The sequence below is a fragment of the Pteronotus mesoamericanus genome, unplaced genomic scaffold, assembly GCF_021234165.1.
Source record: "Pteronotus mesoamericanus isolate MK-2021 breed Mesoamerican mustached bat unplaced genomic scaffold, CSHL_Meso_final contig_90, whole genome shotgun sequence".
NCBI lineage: Eukaryota > Metazoa > Chordata > Mammalia > Chiroptera > Mormoopidae > Pteronotus > Pteronotus mesoamericanus.
The window spans coordinates 2,146,786-2,160,868 of NW_026555277.1; the positions used below are offsets into that span (position 1 = coordinate 2,146,786).

Here is a 14,083-nt window from a genome sequence, read left to right on the forward strand (position 1 = left end):
TTGTTTCAAGGGTTTTGTTGACATAAACGAAAGCAGTGTCTACCTTATTTAACTAAAGAGAGGAACTACGCAGCTCTCTGAGACCACCTTGTGAAAGAGTAGGGTGGGCAGCAGCCGTGGTGTGACCCAGAAGATCCTCCCTGCCTCCATAGCCCCGAGCAAAGTTTCTCCCCCTGGATACCTGGAATTCCACCCGTGTGATTTGCTCCCCTGAAGTGACTCATCTTCCTTCTGTCCGGCCCGCCTTCAAACTGTGGCTGCCCCTGGAAGCTCTATGTACTAAGCCGTAATCTTTCTTGTGAGCGTGTTCATAAGGACACCTCCTTCTTCTGTCACCGTGGGGAAAGACTGCCTTCAGGTTAGTGCCAGCAGCCGAGGAAGAAGGGCCGCCAGAACAAGGCTGAGAGGAGCAGTCAAAATGACCCCAACGGAGCCTGAAGGGGCTGAATTCAAACCTGGATCATGTGGTTTGAAGCCATCAGTTGGGTTTCTTGGATCTCCCGTGTACTCACCTGGGAATTTGGGGACACAAAATGTTTTACAGTTATTATTAGGACTTAATGAGATACTATGCAGAAAAGCATTCTACTCACAGCAAGTTAGTTTCTTTTTCTTTTTTTAAATTTTTTATTGGATTTTTTCTGTTACCATTTATCCCCCCCCATACCCTCTTCCATAGTTTCTTTCTTATAAATTATCTCAGAGTACTTTCCCAAGAGCACCAAAAATGGGCAAGCTTTACATAGCTCGATCTAAGATATGAAGGAATAAGAGTGAATTTTCCAGTGTACATTGTCCACATGAAAAAGCAAAAAGCTTTCAGATATAACCACCATAAAATGGGGATTTCTGTTTTGTTTTTCTGTGCAGTGACAAAGGAGGTCCTCCATTGAAATTTTTGTCTGATGCTTGAATTTCAAACAATTTTATTTCTGAGTTAGGGAAAAAGTATGAATTACTAATTAGCTACCTGCCCCATTGAGTGAGAAACTGTTGACTAGCAGAAGAAATGAGCCCAGTCATAAATAAAAATGAAATAACAGTCTAAGAAATGACGACTTCCACTCCCACGGCAGAGTTAGCACCAGTATGGGAAGGGGATATCGGGGCGGGGGGTCACGGGTTGCGATATGGCAAAGATGGCCAGTCTGATCATTATCCAGTTTAATTTTCTACCTGAAGAATTATAAATTCGCAAAAGATTGAAGACATCTAACGAAAATATCTTGGATGTCTGTTATGTGTCAATTATAATACTAAGCAAGAGAAAGTCTGAAGGAGAGATACATGTGTAAATAAATACATGCCATTCAGTGTGTTAAAGATTTCAAGGCCACAGTGCAAAATAGAATGGGCAAAGAATAGAACGCTTAATCAACTCAATCTGTTCTTTTGGGTGTGACCTCCTAGAAATAAATACCTTGCCTACCACAAGTACACCAATAACTCAACAGCCAATGTCTTGCTTACTTTCAAACATTCATTGGCCCATTGTTTACCCTTTATTACCACATTTGTGATGGAGATCACTGAAGTGAGACTCTACTCCAGCAGTAATGAGCAAGAAGTTCACTGACAACGGTGGGTTTGACTGGTTCACCTATGTTCTATGTGAGAGCAGTTATTCATCACACCTTTCCATTTCAGCTGCGGATGGATGGAACTTTCATAAAAACAATTAGAAATAATTGGTTTTTCATTAATTCCAGGATGCCAAAAAGAGTAAACGTCAGTTAATGTTGGCTTTGTTTCCATTTCATTAGCCATGGCTTGTTCCCAAATTTCTCTGAGCCGTTCCTGGATTTATCCCACCACCATCCTCTGCTTATTTGGGTTTTTCTCCATGATGAGACCTTCAGAACCCTTCCTTTTCCCGTATTTATCTGGACCAGATAAAAACTTGACCAGTGCAGAGGTAAGTTAATATCCATACATGTCTCTTTTTTTAATTTTTAAATCATGTTTATTCTATTACAGTTGTCTCAATATTCCCCCCTCTGCCCTCTTCCACCATCCTACACACCGCCTCCTCCACCCCACCCCCACAGTCAACTCCCACCCTTCTCCATCCCCATGGGTCCTTCACACATGTTCTTTGTCTAGTCCCTTCCCCTTCTTTCCACCATTGTCCTCTTTCCCCAACCCCCCCGGTTACTTTCAGCCTGCTCCATCTCTCCATGCCTGTGGTTTATTTTGTTTTTAGTTTATTTTGTTGAACAGAGTCCACTTATAGATGAGATCATATGGTATTTGTCTTTCACCAGCTGCCTTATTTCACTTAACATAATATTCTCCAGTTCTATCCATGTTGTTGCAAAAGATAGGAGTTCCTTCTTTCCTTTTTTTTCTTAAATGCAGATTGATTTTATTTACTTCTTTTTTAAATGTCAAAATCCATTATAAAATATTAAAAACTTAAATCCATTATAAAGCCTTAGCAATTAAAACAACATGACACCAGCACAGAAATAATCAAGTAGATCAATGAAATAAAATGAGCATTCTAGAAACAAACATATGTATTGGCTAACAATGTAATGTATGATTAAACTGATATTTCAAATCAATGGGGAAAATAAGGCTTATTCAACAAATAAGGTACATGAACCACTGTTACTTGAAATAAAACTAGTATAGAGCCCTATTTCAACATTATACAAAAAATATTCAGCTGAGTTAAAAATCAATATGTAAAATCTAAGGAGTTTTAGGAGAAAATACAAACTAATATTTTTCTTACCCTGAAGTAAAATATTCAAACCCAGAAGCTATAAAGTAAAATACTGACAATATGACTACATTAAACATTTAAGACTACATATTAATATACATGTAAAAAAGTTAAAGAATAAATAATAGAATAGGAAAGTATTTGCAACACATCTAAAAAAGTGTTAACAGTTTGGGGTTTTTTTTTAGGAAAAATATTCTACAAACATTTAGTCAAAAAATGGATAAAGAATACCAAAAAGACATTTAAAGGTTTTAAAAATAATAGAAATAAGCAAGAAATATACAAAAACAGATTTAGTTTCAACAAATAATAAAGTAACAAAGTAACACATCATTGTCACAATCAGATTAATAAGTATTAAGAATATTGGTGACTGTGAAAAGAACTGGGTATTCATAGACTCTGTCTTCATCTTCCTAAAGCAGTCCCTTTAGCATATCTTGCAGTGCTGGTTTGGAGGAGTTGTATTCTTTTAGCTTTCTTTTATCTGGGAAACTCCTTATTTTGCCTTCCATTTTAATTGAGAGCCTTGTTGGGTAGAGCAGTCTTGGTCGCAGGCCTTTGCTTTTCATGACTTGGAATATTTCTTGCCATTCCCTTCTGGCTTGCAGTGTTTCTGTTGAGAAGTCAGCTGCTAGCCATATCTGGGCTCCCTTATATGTTACTACCTGTTTCTCCCTTGCTGCCTTTAGGATTCTCTCTTTGTCTTTGATATTTGCCATTTTAATGATGATGTGTCTTGGAGTGGGCCTCACTGGATTCCTCTTGAATGAGACCCTCTGTGCTTCCTGGGGTTGTGTGACTTTTTCTCTCCTCCAATTAGGGAAGTTTTCCATCATTACTTTTTCAAACATGTTCTCTATCCCTTGCTCCTCTTCTTCTCCTTCTCGTATCCCTATTATATGGATAGTATTATGTTTCAGGTTATCCTGCATTTCCCTGAATGCCTCTCCACTCTTTCTGAGTCTTTTTTTCATTTTTTTGCTCCTTCTAGGAGCTTTTTTCTATCTTATCCTCCAGCTCACTGATTCATCCCTCTGCTTCATCAAGCCTGCTTTTGATTCCTTCTACTGTGTTCTTCAATTCATAAGTTGTATTCGTCATTTCCTTTTGCCTCTTATTGATAGCTTGTATGTCCTTTTCCATACTGATAAATTTTGCAGTAAGTTCCTCAGAGTTTCCCTTTAGCTTTTTGTAATTCTCTCTGAGCTCACTGAGCTCATTTGAGCTTCCTTAGAACCATTGTTTTGAACTCAATATCTGATAGTTTACTTGCCTCTATTTCATTTAGTTCTCTTTCTGGGGATTCCTCCTTTCCCTTTGATTGGGGGAGGTTTCTTCATCTTCCCATTATTTGTGAGACTCTTCTTTTTTGTTTCTGCTTCTTAAATTAATCTGTCTTGATTCCCTGACTTTGTGGTGTGAACTTCTATGGTAGGAGACCCTTTCTGAATCTGCCTCTGATGATGTCAGCTGTTGACCCAGTCTGACCTAAGGCAGTGTGTTCAAGACTTCCAGGAATCTCTTGTCTGTGGCTGTCTCCTTCAGTTATTAATCTAGTCACTCTGCATTCAGCTGTCAGGCTTAGACATGACAGCGGGGGCAGAGTCCCTCTTGGGGATGGGGTTATTGGGTCCTCTCACACTGCTGCCGCTCAGGGGAATGGTCTGCCTGAGCCAGATGGCTGCTGCTGTATGGGGGATGAGTCAGCACTGGGATCCCACCAGCTCCTCTCCCAGTTCTCTCCCAAAAGCCTCCATCTCCAGGCTCTCCTTAAGTGCCTCTAGACCACTCTGTGCCCCCTTTAGCCAGGGATCTACTATCTGTGGCTGCCACTCTGCACTCAGCAGTCAGGCTTAGACACCACAGTGGGGGCCAATTCCCTCTTAGGGGTAGGGCTATTTTCCCTTCTCATGCTATTGCTGTTCAGAGGAGTGGTCTGCCTGAGCAAGATGGCTGCTGCCACATGGGGGATGAGTCAGCACCAGGACCCTGCCGGCTACTCTCCCAGTTCTCTCCCCAAAGCCTCCTTAGCCAGTCTCTCCTCAGGCGTCTCCAGCCCACTCTGCCCCCACCTTTGCCGGAGACCAGGATAAGTGGCTGCAAATAAAAATTTATGTGTTGGCCCTTTAAAAGGCTCTGCATCTCCAGCCACCTGTCTCCAGCAAAGAGCAATCCTGCTGCTTTTCACAGCTGGCTGTTATCTGTGTTTTTTTAGGCTCTGGCACTGTAGGCTGGAGATCCCTGCTTATGGTTTAGACTGAGCTCTTCTCAGGGGGATCCAACTGGCCATTTCCATGTCTTTCTGGTGCTGCCACCATGGGCACCCCCCCTGCCTTCTTGAGTCTCTACTGCACTCCTTACCAATCAGGTTGTGCTGAAGCTGATTCTTCTGTCTCTCTGAGGTTATAAGGCTCCTCTCTCACTATTGTCCAGTTGTTTGTTACAGGTGATCTCTCCACAATTTAGTTAATTCCAGATTGGTCCTGGGAGGAGGTCAGTGTGACCTCTATTCACTCCTCTGCCATCTTGCTTTCTCTCCATACATGTCTTAATGTGGTTTACTTGTACAGGACTTGAACAAGGACAGAGACAGAGCTTCATTCAACTTAAAATAAGATTAATACAATGACTTCAATGACTCTCGTCCTCACAGTAGTTTTTATTTAATAGAACTGTTCAAACTACTCTTTCTTCCTCATACTTGCAAAAATGGGAAACCAAAATGCATTACAGGTGTAATAAATACTTTAACTTTTATAGCATTCTAACATTAGTCTTACTCCTGGGAACCTTTCAGGTCTTCATTGATTCTATGATACTGAGTTCTCCATTGACTCTATTATGCTAATCCTGAAATAAAATCTCTGCCAAGCACTACATCTAGTCCTAGCAAACTTCCAGGCTGGTGATGCATAAGCAGACTTTACTAAAGAATTGTTGCATTTCTTTATGACACTTACTCAGTTTTGAAAAACTATCTACCAGCATTATCTACCGCAGAAGACCAAATTCTCTTACTTAAAAGATCCACCTCTTTTTTTTGTTTGTTTATAACATGTACAACAGAAAATGCTATGACCCAACTGGGGAATGACTCTGGGCTAGTTTTAAAATCTCCAGCCAAAGCTATGAAAACACTGCAGAGGCAGTGGCTTCACTGGGAAGATGAATTGACACTGATTTCCTTGGTGACACAGTGGCAAGGACAGAGAGGAGAACTTGTGCTGTGGTGTATAACCACTTAGGGACAATTGCATTTCAAAGATTTCCAGATAGAAGAATGTCATGATTAAGGCAAAAGAAATGACAGACACAGGCTCAGAATCAACCAGTGCACCTCCTGGGGTCTGCTTCTGCGACCATGATGGACCAGTTAATGTATACGTCTTCCAAAGCACAGCTCAGTTACACTAGCCTTTCAAATCACTGAATTTTCCATTATCATTGGCATTTAAACCCACAAAGATTTTTGTAAAAAGCAGAAAGGATAGAGCAAAGGCTGACATGACTGAGATGCTCCTGTACCCATCATGACCCCAAAGTCAACAGTTTCTTCACTCCTTTCGCTCTATGAATGAATCTTGAGGTCCCCTGCATTTCTCACTAAATCCATGAGATAACCCATATTAAATGGAGGCCAGAACTGAGACAATTCAGTATAATTGGAAGAAAGGGAGTTGGAGGACCCAGCAAATTTGACCAGAAAAAATGTAAAATGCATTACTATTTCCCACTCCATAATTCTGCAAGGTTATTTCCTCTTTGATCTTCATGTATATATTTATCCAGACTTTAGAAGGGCTAACATTTTTGACATAGTGATAAATCAAATAAAGGTCACCAGATTGTTTTAGCATTGTAGCCTTTTTATCTAATGTTAATCCTTGACCAAGAAGGGAATGTTTTTTTTTCTTTTCTTTCTTTCTTTCTTTTTTTTTTTTTTTTGAGCCTGAAAGAAACCAGAAGTGTTTGTTGAGTAAATTTTAACTGACTTGCTCAAATGTGTACATTTTCTGAACATAATATAGTTCAGATTGTACATATATTCCCCTACTAGGATACGTGCAAGTATATGATTCTTTTTGCAGGACAAGGGAAGCTCTGTTTTCCTAGTGGCTTCTTGACAATCCTTTTTCTATAGTCCTCTTTCATAAGCTGAAGAATATCCTATCAGATTGGATGCAAACTGATAATGTGCAAGTGACGTGTGCCTTAGCATGTACATAGCTGAGAAAGGTGCTTCTTTCATTTCCATGGTCCCATGACTCCTTTTCCACCTTCACAGATAACCAATGAGATCTTTCCTGTGTGGACATACTCTTACCTGGTGCTGCTGCTCCCCGTATTCATCCTCACCGATTTTGTCCGCTACAAGCCGGTCATCATCCTGCAGGGCATCAGCTATATCATTACCTGGCTGCTGCTCTTGTTCAGCCGCAGCGTGCAAGCCATGCAGGTGGTGGAGTTCTTCTACGGATTAGTCACCGCCACCGAGGTGGCCTACTTCGCCTATATCTACAGCATGGTCAGCCCAGAGCACTACCAGAGAGTGAGCGGCTACTGCAGGGCTATCACGCTGGTGGCCTACACGGCAGCCTCAGTGCTGGCCCAAGTCTTGGTGTCCCTGGCCAAAATATCGTACTTTCACCTCAACGTCATCTCCTTAGTCTCTGTCTCCGTAGCTTTTCTTTTCTCACTTTTTCTACCAATGCCCAGAAAAAGCATGTTTTTTCATGCAAAACCCAGCAGAGAAGTCCAGAAGCCATCAAGTACAACTGCAGTGGTAGATGAGTCACCCAAGGGCGAAGCACCCCACTGCAACACAGAGAAACCCGCTTCGGAAATGGCCACCGCTTCGGGGAACTGCGAGGATGGGCAGTTGAACGGCCCAAAGCCAGAAAACATCGCTGTGAGAGTTTTTGTGCAGTGGTTCCAAGATTTGAAGGAGTGCTACTCCTCCAAGCATCTTTTTTACTGGTCCCTGTGGTGGGCTCTTTCCACGGCAGGTTTTAACCAGGTTTTGAACTACGTTCAAATCCTGTGGGACTACAAGGCACCGTCCCAAAATTCTTCCATCTATAATGGGGCTGTAGAAGCTATCGCAACCTTTGGAGGTAAGTACATATTGATTGGTCTTCCTTTGATGGGTTAACCCCATTAAATTCATTTTTCCATTTGCTCAGCTCCCCCGTGGTAGTAAACTAGCTCTGTCCAGAGGGCATATTAATCTTCCCTAGAATTGGAAGGTACTGGGAGAAGAAAAGAGGAACATGGCGCTTCTATTTTATGTGTCATAGTTGCAACAAGTAACCAAACAATTAAATTGTAGCCAAATTCCTAAGATTTAGTTTCATCATCAGGAAAAGTGCTAACAATGCCCTCTGTTCTTCTAGAGTTGTTCTTAATGCCAAAAGGCAAGTACACATCTTGAATATAAGTAGGAGTTGTTCTTATTTTAGAAAATGAGCTGAACTATTGAGGCTTCTGAATTATCACTGGAAGAGTTTTGCTTAACAAAGAATTTGGTTTAACTAGCACCCACCTTTCTAAGCTGTACACCAAAAATGTTCCAAAGTCACTTTCTTATCAGGTTTAAATTAGGGGTAGAAGACATGTGCGAGTCAGGATTCTAGTATCAGTAGGGACTCTGCCTTTGAACTTCGCTCTACAATAAATATTTATATTCTGGTAAATGGAAACTTAAATGTCAAGTAAGACTTTGAAGATATTTTCTAGGAAGTAGGAGATCTCCACACCCTCATTTACAATAATTTTCAGAAAACTCATGTGGTGTCTGTTTATTTTTGTTCCCCCTTTGGGAGACTCCAGTTTAGCTCCTGGAAACCAGCACTGTGCTGGGAGGCTGCGCTGAAATCATCTACTCTGTCCGAAATCTAAGAGGAAGAGCGGCTTTCTGTTTCTTTGGGAGCCATGGTTCTTTCTTAGATCAAATGTGAAAAAGTTCATTAATCAAATGTCAGTAATTTGAAACATAAATACCTACTTACAGTCAATTATTCAACCTCTTAAATTCTATAAATTGGTATACAGCTGCTCCTTCAAAACCTCAAGTAAATGAGGCCAGATTTGAAGATGTTAAGATGCACCCTAGAATTAAGATTACGATTCATAAAGATTAATCTTATTAATAATTATTATACTATAGTCATTATATAAATAAGATGTAATATAAATAACATGTAAACATGATAAAATATAAATATATAAATATTAATAATAAAGGCTAAGGCTTACTCCCCAATGCAACACATCTGTTACTCATCATTGAAAAATAACTTACTATAAAAAAATGATAAAGGCAAATATAGACGGGCCAGGTGTACCCCCAGAACAACTGCATCATCCTCCTCTATCCCTGCTCTTCACGTGGTGTGTTGAATGAGTGGGTTTACGTCTCGTTTCTCCGCACTCTGCCATGGTCAGGAACCTTTCTGGCCCTCTGGCTGGTACAGTGCGTGGCATGGAGACAATGCTAATAAAAAGTGTGACAAGTAAAGGATGCAAAGAACAGGAAGTAAGAGAGAGGCCAAAGGAAAACATGGTTGAGAAAAGGATAAATCCTCATTTAGGTGGATCACACTGTTTTCACAAATTATGAAAGCAATATACACATATTCATCTTTTAGAATCACCCAAGAGCTGAGTTTTTAAAAGATCATGCTGATATTTCCCAAGTGCAAAGCCAGCCTGGTTGATCCTCCATAATGTGTCTTTGGCAGGGGCCATAACTGCCTTTGCAGTGGGTTATGTGAAAGTCAATTGGGACCTCCTGGGAGAGCTGAGCCTGACGGTCTTCTCAGTGGTCAACGCCGGCTCCCTGTTTCTCATGCACTACACGACCAACATCTGGGCGTGCTATGCTGGCTACTTGATATTCAAGTCCAGCTATATGCTTCTTATAACCATAGCAGTGTAAGTATTACCAGCCATTTCTGCCTATCCCCAAAACTAAGCCCTGTTCTCTCTTCTATAGGCTTACAGTACTTTGGAGAACTTCCGAGGAATTTTAATTAATTGCAAAATTAAATGGTGACTACTTTGCATTAAATGAGATGCAATTCAGCCATCTTTTTATTTAACTGTTTGCCATCGGAATATCACTGAGTAGTTATCAAAGAAAGAAATTCCTAATGGGGCAAGTCTTGGAGGGAAATTGTACCTCAGGCACATAACTTTGTAGTAGAAGGTCTCTCTTTACCTTAAGCAAGTGCTGCCCATTGTGTTGGAGCATGTAGGTAAACACACCTTTGAAATTAGCATAACCACCTTCAAGAAAGCATGTAATCTTGTTAACGGTCCTGCAGTCCAATCCTGGCTTTGCTTCCTCTCATGTTCTTAGTTTCCTCCTTACTTTCAAATGCATGAAAGAAACTGGGGGGGGGGGGGGGGGGGGCGGAAATGCTCTTTGGAGAATTTGAGATCTTATTCCTATGTATATGTCATGGGTTTGGCTCAAGTAAACTCTTATAAAAATTCTCAAAAGAAAAAAAAAAAGAAATTTCTGTAGGTTCACAAACCAAGAGCAATGATATATTGTCAAGTTGTGGTTTTTTATTTCAAGCAATTTGCCACAACGAGGTGTCATGGAATCTGACTGAGAATGATTCGATTTAGGTTTCAGCCCCGATTTCACTTGGTTGTTTGAGTAATTCCAAGCATATTCTCGAAACAAAATATTCTTAGAAAGTTATAAAAAGTTGGATACTGAAAAGTGTAGGTACAAAGATTATAAGAAACTGAATTCCAGGGATCTTATTAAAAAAAAAAACCAATTAAAAACATTTGGTTGCACATCTAAATACAAAGAAAGCTGACTGACTATGTAAGAAATGTACTTTAGAAGTGATCAAAAAAGAAACATTTGAATTTAAAATCACATAAAGTATAGAAGAAAACTATATCATGTTTTGTTTTTTAATTTATGAAAAATATTTGATAAGCAATTGACAGAAATATAATCACCCTGGGAAAAGGTCATGAAAGGGAAGAGATGAAATTGTTAGCAAGTTTATTTTTTCCACTAAAATGTGTCAGTTTAACGAATTAAACTCATGCATCTTGAATTTCTTTTTTTAATGTGAACATTTTGTTAAGGTACGGTTGATTTATTTCTTTTCATTGCAAGACTATTCAGAACACAAAGCCTTTACCTGCTTTCCAAGAGGGAAGTCTAAATAACATACATCAGTCTTTCAGAAGTGTTTTAAGATTTTGAAATCTATATATTTATTAAAAATTAATTACAGGCTCAACTCTATAACCAGTCATGGTCTGGATCTTCCAAAAAATGATTCACAGCAAATTTTAAAACTCTAAATACAAACCATTGACAATAAAATGAATAACTCTCTAAAAAATTCCTCAGATTGGGTGTTACATGAATTTTTATAAAAATTGACCATAAAACAGTGTTTAAGTTCATATGCATCCAATATTCTAAGTTATGAGAACTTATTAGAACATTTAGGTTTAATTTCTGGAAGTACTACATTGGATAGGAGGAATTCGGTATATTTCCTACAACTATTTTAATTAAGCCTTTATCTATTTAAAAAAATCCCTTTCTTTGCTCTGCGTTTTGTCTGTACTGGAGGAGATTTAGGTAAGACTTGCTATTAACAAGAAATAAGCCAGTCAGAGAAAGACAAATACCATAGGATTTCATTTATATGTGGGATCTAATGAACACAATAAACAAAGTAGAAACAGTCTCAGACACAGAGAACAGACTGACAGTTCTCAGAGGGGAGAGGGTTGAGGGCTGGGAGAAAAAGGTGAAGGGATTAAGCCGGACAAATTGGTAGTCGCAGAATAGACACAGATGCGGACTGCAGCCTGGACCATGTAGCCAATAATGTCGAAACTGGGTCTGGGGCCAGGGGACCCTTAGGGACGCGGGGGAACCACCGTGTGGAGCGCATGGTTTTCCTGCCACTCTGCTGTACATCTGAAACTGGTGCGCAGTGGTACTGAATGCAAACTGTTTGGAAAATAAAATTAAACAAATAAATAAATATGTTTTAAATCCAAAAAAGGACACTGCTTTGTCTTTTTTTTTTTTTCAATTACAGTTAGATCAATTTCAGGCATACAACATAGCGATTAGACATTCATATAACTTACAAAGTAATCACCAGTAAGGCTGGTACTCATCTGACCCTATATATAGTATTGCAATATAATTGATGAAATTCCCTATCCTGTACTTTGCAGCCTGTGACTTTTTATTACTGCCAGTTTGTACATCTTAATCTGTTCCTCTTTTTCACTCATCTCCTCAAACTCCACCTCACCCGGCAGAACACTTTCTTTTTTTTGTTTTTTGCTTTGTTTTGTTTTGTTTTTGTCTTCTAAAGATAAGAATCCCATGTACGTTCATGTTAAAAATGTGTTCACTGTTTAATGATAGATTTCAGATTGCCGTCAGTCTGAGTGTGGAACGATATGCCCTGGTATTTGGAATCAACACCTTCATTGCCCTGGTGATTCAGACCCTTCTTACTGTGATCGTTGTGGATCAGAGAGGGCTCAACCTGCCGGTCAGTGTCCAGGTAAGCGGCAGCCCTCCTGTTCATGATCATTGGGAATGGAGACTAACCAGGTCCTCTCAAAGGATTTTATAACCTTATCGCCGCCGGTGTTCAAATTTCTCAAATTCCTTGACTGGGCAAATGTTAAGATCAGAAATTTCTTAATTACTAGACTAACACACCAAGTAGTTTCGAGCAACAATCACAGTAAATCAGCATTTATCTTTGGCTCCTAAAACAGCGTCAGGTAACATGTCATTTTGGCCCCAGATGTCTCCTCTTCCCCCCACCATCTAGTTCCAAGGTTTACTGAAATTTAACTAGGAGGCCCACCTGCCTGCAGACCCCTGTTCCCTGTTCCCCACTCCTGAGGGACTTTGAATGAGCTCAGTCTCACATTTTATATACGGATCTGAAAAAGGGGAATATAAGGTCGATAAAAAGTAACGTCAATGTCTAAAATTCATTACTGGAAACACTACATACAGCATTGTCCCATCCTCCAAACTGAGACGCATAGGTCAGTAGGATTTAGTATTTTTCCGCTATTGGCAATGTTAGCTAGAATTTGAACCATGCAACCCCGGCTTCACAGACCCACTCTTAGTTACTGTACTGCTTACACTTTCATACTCGGTTCTCCTAAGATGGCAGAAGGAAGTACTGTGCAGACCTAAATATCCCATGTTAGGATCCTGGGTCTCTGTTACTGCATAATCCAAGGAAATCAATGACATCACTATGAATAATCAATGTCAAAGATGGCCAGCTATTATGTGTGTCTAATTCTATTTGTTTTTCTACAGTTTTTGGTTTATGGGAGTTATTTTGCCGTCATTGCTGGAATTTTCCTTATTAGAAGCATATACATTATCTACTCAGCCAAATGCCAAAAGGAAGCGCGGAGTTCTCTTGTGAGTCAATGCACAAGAGCCACACAAGAGGGACCAAGGAATGTCATCTAATCTTATGTTACAACTACAGCCTCTCATCAAGAACTGTGCTGGTCACAATGTTATTAAGTGCCATAAATTGACACTCTTCACAAGTGCGGATTCCGATGAACCTTTTCAAAACCACAACAAAATCTCCGCTTTAGGCCTGTTATCTTTATGTCCAGCTGAACTGGATGCAGCCGACAGGGCCCAATAATCTCAGTTAAACAACCCACCTTGGGACCCCAGTGAAGAGCAGTGACTCAAAAATTCTGGTTTTGAGCACTTGAAAGGACATGCCAATGGCGTGGAAACAAACCAGCCACCCTGGGGCTCATGTTCCCCATTTGTGAGCAGAAGCGCTAACAGGACTGACCCTGTTTCCTGGCTCAGATGTCTGTTTTATCGTTTCGAAACAGGCAGCACGTGGAACACTTTTTGTCACATGAGTCATTTCCCTTTTTCTTCCATTGAGTGTATTTTTGTGTAACACAGTTCTCTGAGAGAATTATAAAGTTTGGTCCCATTTCTAAGGACTCCTCTCCAATCTTGGTAACTTAACATTATGAACAAGCTTTTATTTGATAGTATCACCATTTGATTTTTTTATGATAATTTTTCACATTGTGCCTTGCTGATCTTTATTGTTGAAACTCTACCTCAAGAATAATTCCAGACAATCCTGTGTGTCCAGAGAATGACATTCATGTCAATTCCTAGTGACCCAAGAAGAGACAATGTTCTTTCTTCCTATTCTGACCCGAGGTAGGTGTTTTACTGATACGTCAGTGTAATATCTGTCTAAAACAGAAAACTTGAACAGAAATTCCATGGGTTTCTACAAGTATTTGTAAATAAGA

The 14,083-nt window shown here is 39.8% G+C and overlaps 1 protein-coding gene across 1 annotated transcript; it reads left to right on the forward strand.

The window, feature by feature from the left end:
* The first annotated feature begins 1,765 nt into the window (after window positions 1–1,765).
* On the forward strand, window positions 1,766–13,470 carry SLC19A3 (solute carrier family 19 member 3). Its single transcript, XM_054585589.1, has 5 exons — window positions 1,766–1,915; window positions 7,023–7,851; window positions 9,478–9,670; window positions 12,168–12,309; window positions 13,095–13,470. The coding sequence occupies exons 1-5, from the start codon at window positions 1,766–1,768 to the stop codon at window positions 13,251–13,253; spliced, it is 1,473 nt and encodes a 490-aa protein (XP_054441564.1). The 3' UTR covers window positions 13,254–13,470.
* The last annotated feature ends 613 nt before the right edge of the window (window positions 13,471–14,083 follow it).